The sequence below is a fragment of the Ranitomeya variabilis genome, chromosome 4, assembly GCF_051348905.1.
Source record: "Ranitomeya variabilis isolate aRanVar5 chromosome 4, aRanVar5.hap1, whole genome shotgun sequence".
Taxonomy (NCBI): domain Eukaryota; kingdom Metazoa; phylum Chordata; class Amphibia; order Anura; family Dendrobatidae; genus Ranitomeya; species Ranitomeya variabilis.
The window spans coordinates 128,839,994-128,859,319 of record NC_135235.1 but is presented as its reverse complement, the minus strand read 5'-3'; the positions used below and the strand labels follow the sequence as shown (position 1 = coordinate 128,859,319).

At 47.3% G+C, this 19,326-nt stretch overlaps 1 protein-coding gene across 3 annotated transcripts in view; it reads left to right on the top strand.

The window, feature by feature from the left end:
* Positions 1-2,925: 2,925 nt before the first annotated feature.
* ZSWIM8 (zinc finger SWIM-type containing 8) overlaps positions 2,926-19,326 on the top strand; it is a 179,366-nt gene continuing 162,965 nt past the window's right edge. For 2 of the 3 annotated variants that reach the window (XM_077259243.1, XM_077259244.1), the window contains exon 1: positions 2,958-4,100. In XM_077259243.1, the coding sequence (XP_077115358.1) occupies positions 3,923-4,100 (178 nt within the window). In that variant the 5' untranslated portion in view covers positions 2,958-3,922. Of the gene's footprint in view, positions 4,101-19,326 lie in introns of all 3 variants that reach the window. The other variant, XM_077259241.1, reaches the window with a different exon arrangement.

Sequence of the window (19,326 nt, the reverse complement as noted above, 5' to 3'; positions counted from 1 at the left end):
TCTTGCGGGCAGTAAAGACCCTGCATTGGTCCACACAATGCATAGGGAAGGGGCCAATGTGACCTGGACCTTTTCCTGGAGTAAAAATCAACAGGGCACCTGCATTGGCTTTGTGGTACAAATATCCATGCCACCATGACGGTCACAGTGAAAAAATGACCCCTCTGCTGACACCTTAGTAATAAATTCTGATATTCTTGTCAAACAGCTATAGTTCGGCCACTTGTATTAAGCATTGAGTGACATTCTGGGTCCTGTCCCTGTCCCAGAACGTCACCCATCTGTACTAACAGAAAAGACCACTCATCAAACTGCTTATATTTATTTAATGGTCACTTCTAAACAATTTTATGAGTTGTTCAGGGTATCGGACATATGACACGAGGATGATATTAGAGTATTGTTTTTCCTAGACTATTGTATGGACAATGCAGCGACTATACACTACTTCACGCCAATTAGTAGCACTAATAAGTAATATAAAGCCTTAGTGTGGAGTCTGCGGTAGATGCCAAAACTTTTATTACTATATCTCTTGGTCAGTTCAACAAGCCTATAGATGAAAGTGGGTTTCAATGAACAATATACCTGATCTACTTGAAGGGTAGCTATCATCAGAATTTATGACCAATTGTTTAACCCCTTTACCAGGGCCGGCGTCACCACTCAGCACACCCAGACAAGTGCTCGGGCCTTGAGCAAGCAAGGGAAGGGGGCACTCGCCATCAGGGACACCGGTACGTTATGAGGCACGTGAGTTGGGGGGGGCCTGGTGTCAGTGTAGGCACTGCCACATTGACCCCCAATTGCAGCTTAGACTGAAATACTTACCTCTCCCTGTTCCTCCGTAGTTCTGGTCTCTTCCATGTCTTATGTCTCTTTGATATTTCAGGGCTGATGGCACGATGATGTCACTAGAGCACGCCCCCTGTGCTGTGCAATGAAGAGAGTCATCAGATGCTGAGGAGACAGTGGCCATTGGGGAACAAGGAGAGGTGAGTATTTGATTATTTTTTTTTTATGTATGCAGCATTATATGGGGCCCATTCTGTGTGGAGCATTATATGGGGCCCATTCTGTATGGAGCAATATATGGGACCCATTCTGTATGGAGCACTATAAGGGACCCATTCTGCATGGAGCATTATATGGGACCCATTTGGTATGAAACATTATATGGGGCTTTGAAAAAAGGAATATAAACCAGCTCACCCGTGATGCATAAGCCGAATTTCAGGAGCACAGACCTGCTGTGTCCAGCCCTGTCAGAGGGGCCTACCGAGGACACTGCCATGTCTGAGGGGCCTACCGAGGACACTCCCATGTGAGGGACCTACCGACGGCACTGCCCTGTCAGTGTGGCTTACCGATGGCTCTGCCCTGTCAGAGGTGCCTGCCAATGGATCTGCCCTGTCAGAGGGGCCTACTGATGACTCTGCCCTGTCAGAGGGGCCTACCGATGGCTCTGCCCTGTTAGAGGGACCTACTGACGGCACTGCCTTGTCAGTGTGGCCTACTGATGACTCTGCCCTGTCAGAGGGGCCTACTGATGGTGCTGCCTTGTCAGTATGGCCTACTGATGACTCTGCCCTGTCAGAGGGGCCAGCCGATGGCTCTGCCCTGTTAGAGGGACCTACTGACGGCACTGCCTTGTCAGTGTGGCCTACTGATGACTCTGCCCTGTCAGAGGGGCCTACTGATGGTGCTGCCTTGTCAGTATGGCCTACTGATGACTCTGCCCTGTCAGAGGGGCCTACCGATGGCTCTGCCCTGTTAGAGGGACCTACTGACGGCACTGCCTAGTCAGTATGGCCTACTGATGACTCTGCCCTGTCAGAGGGGCCTACTGATGACTCTGCCCTGTCAGAGGGGCCTACTGATGACTCTGCCCTGTCAGGGGCCTACCGGTGACTGTCCTGTCAGAGGGGCCTACTGAGGGCACTCCCGTGTGAGGGATCTACGGCACTGCCCTGTCAGAGGGGCCTGATGGCTCTGCCCTGTCAGAGGGGCCTAACGATGGCTCTGCCCTGTTAGAAGGACCTACAGACGGCACTGCCTTGTCAGTGTGGCCTACTGATGGCTCTGCCCTGTCAGGGGCTTACCGGTGACTCTGCCCTGTCAGAGGGGCCTACTGATGACTCTGTCCTGTCAGGGGCCTACCGGTGACTCTGTCCTGTCAGAGGGGCCTACTGAGGACACTCCCGTGTGAGGGATCTACGGCACTGCCCTGTCAGAGGGGCCTGATGGCTCTGCCCTGTCAGAGGGGCCTAACGATGGCTCTGCCCTGTTAGAAGGACCTACAGAAGGCACTGCCTTGTCAGTGTGGCCTACTGATGGCTCTGCCCTGTCAGGGGCTTACCGGTGACTCTGCCCTGTCAGAGGGGCCTAGTGATGGCTCTGCCCTGTCAGTGGGGCATACTAATGACGCTTCCCTGTCAGTGGGGCCTACCTATGACTCTGCCCTGTCAGAGGGACCTACTGACGGCACTGCCTTGTCAGTGTGGCCTACTGATGGCTCTGCCCTGTCAGTGGGGCATACTAATGACTCTGCCCTGTCAGTGGGGCATACTAATGACTCTGCCTTGTCAGAGGGGCCTACTGATGGCACTGCCCTGTCAGTGGGGCCTACTGAGGACTCTGCCCTGTCAGTGTGGCCTACCATTGGCACTGGTCTGAACCCAAGTTGTGACTGGGCTCCATATGAGATGGGTCATTTACAGTAAGGTACATTATATCAAATAATCGCAGGTTCAAACTAAAAATTTTTTGCAAATTGAAAGTGAAGAGGGGCCACAGACAACCCTGCAGTGGGGAGAGGTTAGGAGGGAGCTGGTGTCCTGAGTCCTCTTAACATCATAGAGTCCGGCCCGCGCTCCAGACTGTCGCTTCCCGTCCTCTGTTTTCCTCGCACCGGCTCTCTCTGGTGAAGGAAGCCGGAAGTAGCAGGGCGGAAACCGGGATCAGCTGATCGAGCTGTCCCCAGGTAGAGCCGGGGAGAGGAAGCCGAGGCTGGCCGGCAGGCGGGCAGGCTGGCGGGGGAGGACTGGTAACTGGATGGAGGACGTCTCTGACGAGCAGCGCTATACCACAGGGTGCACGGAGAACGAGGACGGGAGGCGCACAGGCCCCGCAGCAGCTCTCTCCCGGCCACACGGGGGCAGTGTCACCAGCACGGCGCTGAGCAGTAGGGGGGCTTTTGTTCAGTCAGAGGAGCTGATAAATCCCCTCCGGGGGCCCTGACATCGTCCTCCAGCCCCGGCCGCCGCCACAGCAGCAGCTCCGACTCTTCACACCAGAGGCAGGCAGGAAACAAAGGCTACGGGAGAACAAAGAGCGGACAGCGGCAGCTGCCCCGGCCGCCTAGGTGACAGCAGCTCCGGTGACAGCTCCGGGACCCGGCAGGAGGCAAAGCAAGAAGTCATCCACCAAGATGTGAAGTCGCCATATCTGGGGGCACTTTGTTGACATTTGCTGAGTGTAAATATTATTGTTTGGGAAGTTGGAGCAGCCTTTGGTGCAGCACTTGTCTGAGCGGAGCCATGCAGCCCCTGGGCTGTGGCGGGGGGTCCTGGGCGCTGCGGCTCACCTTTAGCCCTTGCCCTCTTACCGGGAGACGTTAGGTGACGGTGTCGCTGGGTGACATATATATATATATATATATATATGTATTGTTGAGATTGAGCACAGTGTTGTCTACCGGGGGAAGGGTCGGGCATGAAGAAAAGCACAAGAGTCCCATAACCCTGAGGAGGCGATGTGAGACACCACCGCCCGGATTTTTAGAAGAGAATTTCTGTTTCGCCGTATAGGAGCGATCCCGCACACCGCTGACTGCCGTCCATTAATATAGAGATTTCCCCCAGTCTGACACCAGTCTGCTGCAGCGTCCAGAAGTCCTCCTCGGTTTAGACCATTGGGTGTAATGGAACTCATGTTCGCTGAGTGGGAGGACGGCGAGAGGTTTTCTTTTGAGGACTCTGATCGGTTTGAAGAAGATTCTTTATGTTCTTTCATCTCAGAGGCGGAAAGTCTCTGCCAAAATTGGAGAGGATGGCGCAAACAGTCGGCCGGGCCCAACTCCCCTACCGTCAAAATGAAAGGTGAGTCCTCCGTTATTGACCTCTGATTATAAAATGGACCATGTAAAACTGTGTTTTGTTTGTTTTAAGAAAAAGTTGGCGTTGCCTATAGCAACCAATCGAAATGAAGATTTCATTATTCTAGAACAGTGTTCCCCAAGTCCGGTCCTCAAGAGCCACCAACAGGTCTTGTTTTCAGGATTTCCTTAGCATTGCACAGGTGATAATTGCATCACCTGGACAGGCAAGCATTCAATGACCTGCGCAATACTAAGGAAATCCTCAAAATATGACCTGTTGGTGGCTCTTGAGGACCGGAGGTGGGGAACACTGTTCTAGAACATAGTTGAAAATACCAGAAGTGATGTGATTGGTTGGTATGGGCACTGGCCTGAGGCCTATTGTATTTTTGAATTTTCCTGTTTTCTCTTGGGGTCTTCATGTTTCTTTAAGTTGGATGATTATTATTGAGTATTATAGGTTGTTTCTTAGTATCTAATGTTGATTCCTTTTGGCGTTGCTAACAGATTTTGCTTCATTTCTGGCCAAGGCCATCATGGTACTGTTGATGACCAACTCGCCACCTATGCCTATACTCTAGGGGGGCTTGGTTGTTCCCCAGAATTTTAAATAGAAATCTGATTTATTCTTCAGGTTTTTTTAGGGGGTTATTCAATTTTAGGAAAAAAAAACTTAAATAAATGCATATAATTGGGGCTAAAATAAATTTTTGCAGTTGTGATTCATTACAAATTTTGCTTCGTTTGCCTTCTATATCCTTAGACTGTATTGGCTACAGAATGGGTTAACTTAGGATCTATCAGCGAGCCTGCTATGACAGTCTTGGCTGAGAGATTGTAACTCTTTTTTATCTGAGCTCCTTTCAGCTGATTAATGCTAGAGTTGATCCATTTTTTTTTTCTTTCAAAATTGAGTTCCGATTATGATTCGCTGCGAATGTTGTTTCTGCAATATTTGCTGAACATCATTGGAGTCAATGGGAGTGGAAATGAACGAATATCTTCGGAACCGATCATCAAACATAAATTTGTCACAAATAGGGTACCAATATGGCACAAACATGGCAAATTCAGATTCGGCGACCAATTCCAAACATATTCATTCGCTCAACTCTATTAATGACCACAGAACACAATCAAAGTTGAACATGCCAAGAACCAAAGAGCCTATAACAGCCAGACGGGGCAAAATGTTTATTGAAACCCCATTGCAAAAATGACTTTCAGCCACAAATATGTAGTTAATAAAATAAAAATGTCCCCAAAAGTGGGCAAGCCCTTTGACTGTCCATTCTCTATACTCCACAAGTTTTCTGGTCCATTCCTTTGCCAAGGTGTGGCTCACACAAAGAAAACACATTTTGAGGCAAGTTTTTTCTACATGTTGCAAGAATGTTGTGCTATTTGCCTGCCTGCACTGACCCTACATTTACTGGAGAAGAAGCTGCGAAGGGTCAAGTATTGCTTCTGACTGCCCAGCTCTAGACTGGGCATATTGGACATATCTCACTAGTCTGAGCTGTCCATTAGGCAGTTCCTAAAGATTCCTTAGTGGGTGTCCACCATCTGGATTCCACCAATAATAAATGCAAAGCCAATCACCATTGAGATGAATGTGTGCAATCATGGAGAGAGCAGAGCATGGTTGCTGGCATCTGCACCCCCACATTAACCATTATTTTATGGCTTGCCTTTTAGACATGTTGTGAAATATGAAAGCCGTGCCACCATTTCTCAACAAATCCGAACATGTTGTAGATGATGCAGTTTCAGAGGGCTTGATAGAACTATGCTATTCAGTGGTGTCTTTGTATTGTCTATGCCATTGTATACAATGGTGTTATCAGAGGCGTAGCTAGAATTTTGGTTCAGGGGGGCCGAAACGTCTGAGTGCGCCCCTAACCAGGTAATCTTGAATACAACTGGGTGACGCACCCTAATAGTGGAGGAGAACCTCAGCAGATGACCACACTGTTACTCTATATAAAGACCAACATAGATATTACCGCCATATGGTCAGTGGTAAATACCAGCCCTACAGAACATATAAGAGATCACTGCACAGTTACAGATAATGTCTTACCGCTGATGTCCTTTCAGATGGAATCGTTCACTTTTCCATCTGGCCCAGACCGACATGACAATTTCTTCCAGCCACGACTCACCTGCAGAGAATACAACAAAGACACATTTCATTTCTCACATTCCAGCCCCATCAGCATCTATTCCCAACCTGCACAAACTCCTCATCCTGCTGATACCCCAATACTGAGCCGCTGCAGCCGTATGTGTCCCTATTACTGCACCTGAGACCCCAATACTGAGCCTCTGCTGCCATATGTGTCCCTATTACTGCCCCTGATACCCCAATACTGAGCCGCTGCTGCCGTATGTGTCCCTATTACTACACCTGAGACCCCAATACTGAGCCTCTGCTGCCGCATGTGTCCCTATTACTGCCCCTGATACCCCAATACTGAGCCGCTGCCGCCGTATGTGTCCCTATTACTACACCTGAGACCCCAATACTGAGCCTCTGCTGCCATATGTGTCCCTATTACTGCACCTGCTGTGTTGTTCTCTGTGCCCTCTAAATTCTAAAGCAACCCTCTATAATATAGTAATGCCGGGTGCAAGTGCGCTAGAAAACAGCCCACATTTTGCCCCCTAGAAAGTAATATTGCCCACGTGTGCCCCTTTAATAGTCACAGTAACCTGAGTTCCCCTATAACAGTAAGTGCCCATAGGCAGATTAATGTCCCAAGTCTCCCCCTGTACAGCTTCCTTATACACATTATGATGCTCTTTTATACACAGTATAATGCCCCTCATTATATAGTACCACCCACACAGTATACTGACCCCTTAGTAGCCTCCAAACTGTTTGATGGCTCCAGCACTGTATGATGGCCCCTTCACTGTAATCCCCACACTGTACGATGGCCCCCTCACTGAAATCCCCACACTGTACGATGGCCTCCATATAGTATAATGCAGCAGATAGTCCTTAATATAGTATAATGCATTCCCCATAGGCAGACTCTACAGCACAAGGCAGCACCCATAGGCAGACTCTGTAGTATAAGGCAGCACCCCATAGGCAGACCCTGTAGTATAAGGCAGCACCCCATAGGCAGACCCTGTAGTATAAGGCAGCACCCCATAGGCAGACCCTGTAGTATAAGGCAGCACCCCATAGGCAGACCCTGTAGTATAAGGCAGCACCCCATAGGCAGACCCTGTAGTATAAGGCAGCACCCCATAGGCAGACCCTGTAGTATAAGGCAGCACCCCATAGGCAGACCCTGTAGTATAAGGCAGCACCCCATAGACAGACCCTGTAGTATAAGGCAGCACCCCGTAGGCAGACCCTGTAGTATAAGGCAGGACCCCATTGGCAGACCCTGTAGTATAATGCAGCACCCCATAGGCAGACCCGGTAGTATAAGGCAGCACCCCATAAGCAGATCCTGTAGTATAAGGCAGCACCCCTATAGGCAGACCCTGTAGTATAAGGCAGCACCCCATAGGCAGACCGTATAGTATAAGGCAGAACCCCATAGGCAGACCCTATAATATAAGGCAGAACCCCATAGGCAGACCCTGTAGTATAAGGCAGCACCCCATAGGCAGACCCTGTAGCACAAGGCAGCACCCATAGGCAGACTCTGTAGTATAAGACAGTACCCAATAGGCAGCACCCAATAGGCAGACCCTGTATTATAAGGCAGCACCCCATAGGTAGACCCTGTAGTATAAGGCAGCACCCCATAGGCAGACCCTGTAGTATAAGGCAGAACCCCATAGGCAGACCCTGTAGTATAAGGCAGCACCCCATAGGCAGACCTCATAGGCAGACCCTGTAGTATAAGGCAGCACCCCATAGGCAGATCCTGTAGTATAAGGCAGCACCCCATAGGCAGACCCTGTAGTATAAGGCAGCACCCCATAGGCAGAACCTGTAGTATAAGGCAGCACCCCATAGGCAGACCCTATAGTATAAGGCAGAACCCCATAGGCAGACCCTATAATATAAGGCAGAACCCCATAGGCAGACCCTGTAGTATAAGGCAGCACCCCATAGGTAGACCCTGTAGTATAAGGCAGCACCCCATAGGCAGACCCTGTAGTATAAGGCAGAACCCCATAGGCAGACCCTGTAGTATAAGGCAGCACCCCATAGGCAGACCCTGTAGTATAAGGCAGCACCCCATAGGCAGACCCTGTAGTATAAGGCAGCACCCCATAGGCAGACCCTGTAGTATAAGGCAGCACCCCATAGGCAGACCCTGTAGTATAAGGCAGCACCCCATAGGCAGACCCTGTAGTATAAGGCAGCACCCCATAGGCAGACCCTGTAGTATAAGGCAGCACCCCATAGGCAGACCCTGTAGTATAAGGCAGGACCCCATTGGCAGACCCTGTAGTATAAGGCAGCACCCCATAGGCAGACCCTGTAGTATAATGCAGCACCCCATAGGCAGACCCTGTAGTATAAGGCAGCACCCCATAAGCAGATCCTGTAGTATAAGGCAGCACCCCTATAGGCAGACCCTGTAGTATAAGGCAGCACCCCATAGGCAGACCCTATAATATAAGGCAGAACCCCATAGGCAGACCCTGTAGTATAAGGCAGCACCCCATAGGCAGACCCTATAATATAAGGCAGAACCCCATAGGCAGACCCTGTAGTATAAGGCAGCACCCCATAGGCAGACCCTGTAGCACAAGGCAGCACCCATAGGCAGACTCTGTAGTATAAGACAGTACCCAATAGGCAGCACCCAATAGGCAGACCCTGTATTATAAGGCAGCACCCCATAGGTAGACCCTGTAGTATAAGGCAGCACCCCATAGGCAGACCCTGTAGTATAAGGCAGAACCCCATAGGCAGACCCTGTAGTATAAGGCAGCACCCCATAGGCAGACCTCATAGGCAGACCCCATAGGCAGACCCTGTAGTATAAGGCAGCACCCCATAGGCAGACCCTATAGTATATGGCAGAACCCCATAGGCAGACCCTATAATATAAGGCAGAACCCCATAGGCAGACCCTGTAGTATAAGGCAGCACCCCATAGGTAGACCCTGTAGTATAAGGCAGCACCCCATAGGCAGACCCTGTAGTTTAAGGCAGAACCCCATAGGCAGACCCTGTAGTATAAGGCAGCACCCCATAGGCAGACCTCATAGGCAGACCCCATAGGCAGACCCTGTAGTATAAGGCAGCACCCCATAGGCAGACCCTGTAGTATAAGGCAGCACCCCATAGGCAGACCCTGTAGTATAAGGCAGCACCCCATAGGCAGACCCTGTAGTATAAGGCAGAACCCCATAGGCAGACCCTGTAGTATAAGGCAGAACCCCATAGGCAGACCCTGTAGTATAAGGCAGCACCCCATAGGCAGACCCTGTAGTATAAGGCAGCACCCCATAGGCAGACCCCATAGGCAGCACCCCATAGGCAGATCCTCTAGTATAAGGCAGCACCCATAGGCAGACCCTGTAGTATAAGGCAGCACCCCAAAGGCAGACCCTGTATCATAAGGCAGCACCCCATAGGCAGACCCTGTAGTAAAAGGCAGCACCGCATAGGCAGACCTTATAGTATAAGGCAGCACCTCGTAGGCAGAACCTGTAGTATAAGGCAGCACCCCATAGGCAGACCCTATAGTATAAGGCAGCACCCCATAGGCAGACAATGTAGTATAAAGCAGCACCCCATAGGCGGACCCTGTAGTATAAGGCAGCACCCCATAGGCGGACCCTGTAGTATAAGGCAGCACCCCATAGGCGGACCCTGTAGCACAAGGCAGCACCCATAGGCAGACTCTGTAGTATAAGACAGTACCCAATAGGCAGCACCCAATAGGCAGACCCTGTATTATAAGGCAGCACCCCATAGGCAGACCCTGTAGTATAAGGCAGCACCCCATAGGGAGACCCTGTAGTATAAGGCAGCACCCCATAGGCAGGCCCTGTAGTATAAGGCAGCACCCCATAGGCAGACCCTGTAGTATAAGGCAGCACCCCATAGGCAGACCCTGTAGTATAAGGCAGCACCCCATAGGCAGACCCTATAGTATAAGGCAGCACCCCATAGGCAGACCCTGTAGTATAAGGCAGAACCCCATAGGCAGACCCTGTAGTATAAGGCAGCACCCCCATAGGCAGCCCCTGTAGTAAAAGGCAGCACCCCATAGGCAGACCCTGTAGTATAAGGCAGCACCCATAAAAAAAACAAACAATAAATACTCACTTCTCTTCCTCCTTGTTCCAGCAGTGCTCCGAGCTCCCGCTCATCTCTGTGTCAGTGTCGACCTTGTGGTGACTGGCGGGGACAGGCCCCCCCACACCTGCTCATGTGCTTTTCATTAAAAACGGCGCTGCGATCGTGTGCAAAAAGCACTTTATATATTTAGATCTTACCTGCTCATTTAGTCATAGGGGCGTGCTTCATTTTATTCAGTCACAGTTGGTGCTGCCCACACAATTTGAATGATGTTCCCGGGGTTGCGCCAATGTCACTCAAATCCGTTTTGCAAAGTCTTGCGCTTGTGCAGTGTCAATCAGGGAGCCCCACATGCGCTGTGACGAGCGGCTCCCCGAGTGTGCGCAGTGAAGCTGTGGGTAGTACCCAGTTTCCTGGCGCAAGAGTTGGGAGGCGCTTGTCACTGCGCGTGTGCCACTCCCCTATCGACATTGTAGAGATGCGGGATGTGGGAGGGCTGGGACAATGGTGTGGATTGTGCCCCTGATTGTCCTTGTCTACGGGTAATTATGGATTCATATTGATTACAAGGCGGTCATTTTGAGCATAACATGTTGTTCCATATACTTACTATGGCACTCATATAGGGCATAATAGGGGTAAGACAACAATTAATCCCTATTAGTATTAAATATATTAGATATATGATTGGTCAAACATTGCTTGTTTATAAGTGAGGTAAAATTCTTTCCTCATTTCCTTACCAATTTCCTGTGCGCGCCCGTACTTTTGCAATGTTTTATTTTGTATGTTAAATCTATTACACTTCTCTCCCTTGCACTTAGCCAATAGTTTATTTTAATGAATAAAGTTTTGCAATTTTCTACATACTATGGACCCTGGTATCAATTTGTTGTGTAGATTTTCTTATGCTAGTATAATGATAGGGTGTGAATAATCCTGTCTTGCATACACATGGACCTGATTGTTAATCAGGATCTATTGCAATAACATGTGGTTTTGTTCTATAAGAGTTTTGTACCCCTTCCCATTATGTAGGAACAAAACTTCTACATTCCTTGTTTATCTAAATAAACAAAGAAATGACTTGAAGAAACCCTTGGATCAGCGTTGTTCCAAACAAAGAGAATGCAAGCAATACTTTGCAGATAACTTGGGTGGTTCATTGGTGGGTGCATTCACCAAAGAGCCACTATTACCTATATATCATTCATTCGGACCTCTGCAGGTGTAACAGATGAAGCCTGGCATATTACTGATGCATTTTTTTTATAAATCTTTATATAATATTAAATTCCAATATTCAGATATTTTCCCAACACATCTCTAAATATAAATAGACCAATATATTAAAGAAACTGCTCTCTCCTTCCTATCTGATGACATAAAGAGCGCTCTAGAACAACCCCTTACTGCACCACTCCAGTGTTTTTTTTTGTTTTTTTTTCCCTATTTCACCGCTGTTGTGGCGCTTAAAATCCAAGTCCCATGCTCCCTGTCCGACACTCACCTCCTGGCATTTTAATCTGTTTTTGCTTCCGCTCTGTCTTTCTGCAGTTTGTGACCTGCCGGCGGCTCCAGTGTTTCATGGAGCAAGCTGGAGGTCATTAATCGTTGTAAGTCTGAGAACCTTGTTCTGGCTTTCATAGACTTGGATTGAGATCTTGTCACGTAGCTTTTGACTTCCGGCCATTCAGAAGCTGGGCTCACTGGGTGTGGGGACTTAAGTTTAAAGCACCACTCCAGGGGTGAAAAACAAAAGGGTGCTTTCACATTGCTTTCTCTGTCCACGTTGGGGCATACATCTCGTAGTGGACTCCATCTGAGTGTCCGCTTCCGAAGTTCCTGTAGGTGTACACTCTTGAAATCGCACAACAGAGCTCACATTCACGCCGCCTTCACCATAAGTCTACAGCGCATGCGCCTGGGCCCTGTTTTGGACGTATGCTTGATGGGGACACAGAACTCAATTTGAAAGAACACTTAGGCTATGTGCACACGATGCAGATTTAGTGCAGTTCTGCAGCGTTTTTTTCTGCTGCAGAAACCCTGCAGAACTGCACTGTGATTTACAGTACAATGTAAATCAATGTGAAAAAAAGAGCTGTGCACATGGTGCAGAAAACTCCGTACAGAAACGCTGCAGATTTCAAAGAAGTGCATGTCACTTCTTTTGTGCAGAACTGCAGCGTTTCTGCACCCATTGACTCCCATTTTGTGGGTCAAATCCGCATAAAAACTGCAGATGTAAAAACCATCTGCAGATTTTATGCGGATTTGGGTGTCAAAACCGCAGCAGAAGGAAGTGACGTCAGTGATGTGGAGGAAGTGTGTGGGCGGAGTGTAGCAAAAATGGAGTCGTACCGTCGGATGGGGATCGATGTGAGGCGTATGGTAGAAATGGTATGTATAGTGTCTGTGTGTGTGTCTGTGTGTGTGTCTGTGTGTGTGTCTGTGTGTGTGTCTGTCTGTGTGTCTGTCTGTGTGTGTGTCTGTGTGTGTGTCTGTGTGTGTGTCTGTGTGTGTGTCTGTGTGTGTGTCTGTGTCTGTCTGTGTGTCTGTCTGTGTGTCTGTCTGTGTGTCTGTGTGTGTGTCTGTGTGTGTCTGTGTGTGTGTCTGTCTGTGTCTGTCTGTGTGTCTGTCTGTCTGTGTGTGTGTGTGTCTGTCTGTGTGTGTCTGTCTGTCTGTGTGTGTGTGTGTGTCTGTCTGTGTGTGTGTGTCTGTCAGTAGTGACTCATTGTAGTCATTCGTCGGGTGGGACTACTTCTCCAATCTAAATGTGATGATGGGAGAGTTGTCCCATCGTCGGGCGACTGACTACAATGGGTTAAAAACATAAACACACATTTACATGTAGTACATATTCACCACATACGTCCCCGAAGGCCACCATCCACCATCATCCTTGTCCCAAAATAAAAAAAAAAATAAAAAAAATATTTTCCGTCGTAATCCATAATATAGGTTGTCCCACGACGTCCTCCGGTGATACACTGCAGGAGTTAATCGCTCCTGGAGTTAAATGAACTCCGGAAGCTCACTTTACGGCAATTGAACTGCCATGAAATCTCTCACGCAGCAGTGTCATAAAGCGAGAGTCCCGGAGCTTTAGCTCCTGTCATTGTGTTTGGGAAGCCGTGGAGAGCAGTCACATCTCCTGGTGTGGCTGTTCTCCATGGCAGATCGTCGTGGGACACTCGATATTAATGGACTACGTCGGAAAAGACCACAGATCATCAAGGGATTTGTAAGTATGGTAAAATTTAGAATATTAGAATACTTTTTCCTGTGTCTTTTTTTTGTGTTCAGTAATTTGGGGTTAATAATGGATAGGCGTCTTATAGACTCCTCTCCATTATTAACTGGGGTTAACGTCACCTTACAATGTCAAGGTGACGTTAACCCCTTATTACCCCACATCGCACCGCTACACGGGAGTGGGAAGAGAGAGGCTAAGCGCCAGATTTTGCGCATCTTAGAGATGCGCCATTTCTGGGGCGGCTGCGGGCTGGTAGTTGTAGTTTTTTTTTTTTTAAACTTTATCTCTTTATTTAGCTTTAAAAAAACGCTGACAAATCAGCATAAAAATCGCATAAAAAAACGCACTAAAAACGCACTAAAAACTGCACCAAAACTGCACTGCAAAAAATGCATGAAAAACGCACGAAAAACGCATAAAAAAGCAGGAATTGTCAGCTGCGTTTTCTGCCGGAAGATGCAGATTTTGTGCAGAAAATTCTGCACCAAATCTGCATCGTGTGCACATACCCTTAGGGTATGTGCACACGTGTTCTTGAGCTCTGCGGATTTTTCCGCAGCGGATTTGTGGAAACAGCAGGTATAAGGCACTGTGTTTTACCTGCAGATTTCCTGCGGAATTACCGCAGATTTACCACGGTTTTTGTGCGGATTCCACTGCGGTTTTACACCTGCGGTTTTCTATTATGGAGCAGGTGTAAAACCGCTGTGGATTCCGCACAAAGAATTGACATGCTGCGGAATGAAAACCGCTGCGTTTCCGCGCGGTTTTTTCCGCAGCATGGGAACTGCGGATTGCATTTCCCATAGGTTTACATTGTACTGTAAATGCATGGGAAACTGCTGCGGACCCGCAGCTGCGGACCCGCAGCAAAATCTGCAGCTTGTGAACATAGCCTTAAAAGTTAAGTTGTCCCAGACCTTACAGGAGCAGTGCGATATTCTACAAGATTTTTGCCCCACAGCTGACCACACTCCTCACCAAGATATTCAGCTCTGCCTCAACTTCATACTAATTCCCTAAACAAACTTTGAAGACTCACATTTCGGGCTATAACACAACCTAGGAAGGATTTGACTACTTGCTCGATTTATTGTGCAATCTCCCTTATATTATTGTGGAATTATATAGATGAGATTGACCCCATACTCTCCTCACCTTACACATAACTAGGTGGGATTTGTCCCTCATAAGGAGGCGATAATCCAGATTTTCCTACAGGAATATGGGTCAAGAGATTGATAATATGAGCGTTTAATCAAAAAATCAGATTACAACAAGTCCTTACAAATTCTTACTTTAGGCAACCTTAACTGAGCTAAGGGATCATTACAAGGATAAACCATAGTTGTGGCTTTCTTATTTACAATTACAATGGCATATTTCAACCTTCCAGCAGGTCTCGGTTTTCAGATCTGAACTTGCTCCTTTTGAATCAAGACTTTGCACCAAGACGTCCCATTTCTCAAGTCTATTCAAATTCCTCCTCTCATGCCAATTGTGACGCACCCTGGTTCATAAACGAATGGGAGATGGAAATAAGATCGGATTTCTCTGAGGAGCAGTAGAATAAGGCCGGGGTCACACTTGCGAGTGCAATGTGAGAAACTCGCACATCAATTCCCGGCACTGCCGCTGGCACTCTGGATCTGAGCATGTGGCTGCATGTATTTCTATGCAGCTGAACGCTCCGGTCCCGAGTGCCGCCGAGAGACTCACGCAAGTTTCTCGCATTGCACTCGCAAGTGTGACACCGGCCTAATGCTTTCTTCTGCAAGCACATGCTACCCAAGTCAGGGCAGGAAAAAAAATACAAAATCATCACTAGATGGTTCCAATGCCCAGTTGACTTACCGTATATACTCGAGTATAAGCTGAGATTTTCAGCCCAAATTTTTGGGCTGAAAGTGCCCCCTCGGCTTATACTCGAGTCACGGTCGGCGGGTGAGGGGGAGAGGGCGCTGTGGCATACTTACCTGCTTCCGGGGCTCCTGGCGCTCCCCCTGCCCGTCCCACGGTCTTCGGTGCCGCAGCTCTTCCCCTGTTCAGCGGTCACGTGGGACCGCTCATTAGAGAAATGAATAGGCTGCTCCACCTCCCATAGGGGCGGAGCCGCATAATTCATTTCTCTAATCAGCGGTGCCGGTGACCGCTGACAGAGGAAGAGGCTGCGGCACCGAAGACCAGCTGTCCGGGGGAAGGAGCGGGACGCCAGGAGCAGGTAAGTATTACATATTTACCTTCCCTCGTTCCACCCGCCGGGCGCCGCTCAGTCTTCGCGTCCTCTTGTTCTGACTGTTCAGGTCAGAGGGCGCGATGACGCATATAGTGTGCGCGCCGCCCTCTGCCTGATCAGTCAGTGCGGAGAGACGCCGGGACGGGACGCTGAGGAGCTGCAAGCAAGAGAGGTGAGTATGTGTTTAGTTTTTTTTATTGCAGCAGCAGCAGCAATGGCACAGCTTTATGTGGAGCATCTATGGGGCAACGGTGCAGAGCACTATATATAAGGCGCAGCTTTATGTGGAGCATCTATGGGGCAACAGTGCAGAGCACTATATATAAGGCACAGCTTTATGTGGAGCATCTATGGGGCCATAATCAAAGGTCAAAGGTGCAGAGCATTATATATGGCACAGCTATCTATGGGGCCATAATCAAAGGTGCAGAGCATTATATATGGCACAGCTATCTATGGGGCCATAATCAAAGGTGCAGAGCATTATATATGGCACAGCTATCTATGGGGCCATAATCAAAGGTGCAAAGCATTATATATGGCACAGCTATCTATGGGGCCATAATCAAAGGTGCAGAGCATTATATATGGCACAGCTATCTATGGGGCCATAATCAAAGGTGCAGAGCATTATATATGGCACAGCTATCTATGGGGCCATAATCAAAGGTGCAGAGCATTATATATGGCACAGCTATCTATGGGGCCATAATCAAAGGTGCAGAGGTAATATATAGCACAGCTATCTATGGGGCCATAATCAAAGGTGCAGAGCATTGTATATGGCACAGCTATCTATGGGGCCATAATCAAAGGTGCAGAGCATTGTATATGGCACAGCTTTCTATGGAGCATCTATGGGGCCATAATGAACTGTGCAGAGCATTATATATGGCACAGCTTTATGTGGAGCATCTATGGGGCCATAATGAGCGGTGCAGAGCATTATATGTGGCACAGCTTTATGTCGAGCATCTATGGGGCCATAATGAACGGTATGGAGCATCTATTTTTAATTTTGAAATTCACCGGTAGCTGCTGCATTTTCCACCCTAGGCTTATACTCGAGTCAATAAGTTTTCCCAGTTTTTTGTGGCAAAATTAGGGGGGTCGGCTTATACTCGAGTATATACGGTACATAGGATATACCCCTTAGTTTCCAAACAATGTTGGAGGTGTGAAATACTAGATGGTACTGTGCTCAATATATCTTGGGAGTGTTCCTCAATTCATCAACTTTCGAACAAATTTTTTGATGTGTTCAAATGTCTCTGTGAGGATTTATCTAGATCCCCTCAGTTTGTTCTTATCTTTATGATTCCAGGTTCTTTTAAAACTATTAAAAATGGTTTGTTGAAACCCGGCATAACCGGTATCCGCTCCGTTATTTAGAAAAGATGTTGCACCAGGATACCTCCTTCTATACAGGAGTGGGCCTCAGAGATTTCTGCCTATAACAAAGCTAAATCTGACAGACTTTGCAGAACTTGGCAGAGGCTTCAATGAATACCGTACTTATCCGTGCTCATGATCTGATATTTTCAGCTTTTTAAGCCTTAAGTCTCCGTACCAATTCCCTCCCTTTTTCCTACTATTTTCTTCTTTCTCTATTGTGTTTTTTCACCCTTCTCTTATTTCTTGGGGGAATTGTATTATACCTGTAAACAGACACTGTTAAAGAATATATCAAGACTTTGATTCAATACTTTATGTTGCATTAATACTGATGTGATGCAAATATTGTATGAGGTCTTGTGAGATTTCATATATGTTATAAGCAAGTTTTATGTGTTTGTTTTTTCCTCATATGTTTCACAAATTATTTTGATTTACCGTATGTGTATTTTATTCATTGTTATTCCAGGAAACAAGTTGATGCAAAAAAGAAAACGCCAAACAAATATTTAACAGAAAACTTGCTTTAAACAATCGGTCTTTTTTTCTGTTGCTTCTTTTACAATAAGCTGTCACCTGGTTCACGCTGCTCAGACCACTGGCTGCATGAATCAGATTTTGGCTGCACGGTTGCAGCCAGGTATAATTTTCTCTGAAATGTTCCAGCTGTTTTTTTCCCACCTGTTTATCTATTTAAAAGTTTTTAGAATCGCAGACCTGGCAAAAATCTAAAAGCCGACCTAGCAAAAATCTAAAAGCCGACCTAATAGCCTGCGACCTAATAGCCTGCACTGATGGTGCGGCCAGGCCTCTTGTTTCCCCTGGTGAGTCATGGTCTGGGGAGGAGGTCTGTCCCCAGGTGACCTTTCTCCTTAAACTCCCCAGGATTTCCCTCACTTTATGGAGAGCCTTGCTGTGCACTGCGTACAACTTCATTTTTTTGGCAGTACAATACACTGCAATTGGTTCGCCTTGGAAATAAACAATCTGGATTAGTTACTTGGCAGGAAATCTCATGAAAACGCTCCAAAATATTGCTCCCTTCCTCCACGTCTTTTTTTTTTTTTTTTTTTAGTCAGTGCACTATGACTGCAGTCTGTTTTGCGAGTAAAATGAACATGTTGTAGAAAGTCTAAATTTAAACCATGTGTGGTTATAGCAGCCGGGCTTGTATGTAGACAGTGGTCCTGGTGGTCTGCTTCATTAGTGTTAGTGACGGTTAGGTCGCACTATGCCCTGCTTGTCATTAAACCGTGGGTCTTTATCAAATGCCCATAAGGCCTCATTTATACAAAACATTTTTTTTTTTTTTCATTTTAAAATTCATGAAAAAAGCATCCAAATGTACAGGATTTTTACATGAGTGTTTGCTGACATTTTATTTCCCGATATGCTTGACGTTCTACAGAGAACAAGACCTGGAAAAAAAACAAAAAAAACAACCCATGCCTGCGAAATGCATAGTTTTGATCAAACTCTATTAACCCAAATTTTGGGAAAAGAAAAAACAAAACAAAATTCCTTTATGGCTGTGTAATGTGCCTGGGATCCAGTTAAACAGTACATCTAGTAGGAACATTGAAGCGAATGTCCCTGCGCATATGTCCAAAAAGAGCATAAAGATATCATGGGCGCCGGAAAGCCCATGGCATGGGCCATTCACGTATTACATGAAAAGAGCTGACTAGAGGACAAAAGATTTAACACTAAAATAAAATGTAGATTTGTTCTCGCTATTGTAAGCTGTGTATTGTGGTTGGAGAACCCTATTATTGCATTCGATACTGTTACTGGAGGGAATTTTGTGTTTTTACAGTGAGCTTTTCTGCCTGTTTAACCTCATGATGATTTTCTGTGTTTATTCAAGGGCTTTCTCTGTTCTACGAGATGGCATATGCCAATGATCTCGGCTGAGGACTATTGACACAGTTAGAGAAAGCTTCAGCTTAGTGTCCAACCACACAACTGCTCAGTGCTCCCTCCCCCCAATAACCTGCTTTTCCGCTATTCGGATCAGGACAGACAGAGCAGCCAAAAACCTTGGTGACAAGAAACTGATAAGTTAATTAAATGATTGTTAAACAGGTGCATGATGCTTCAGGAGA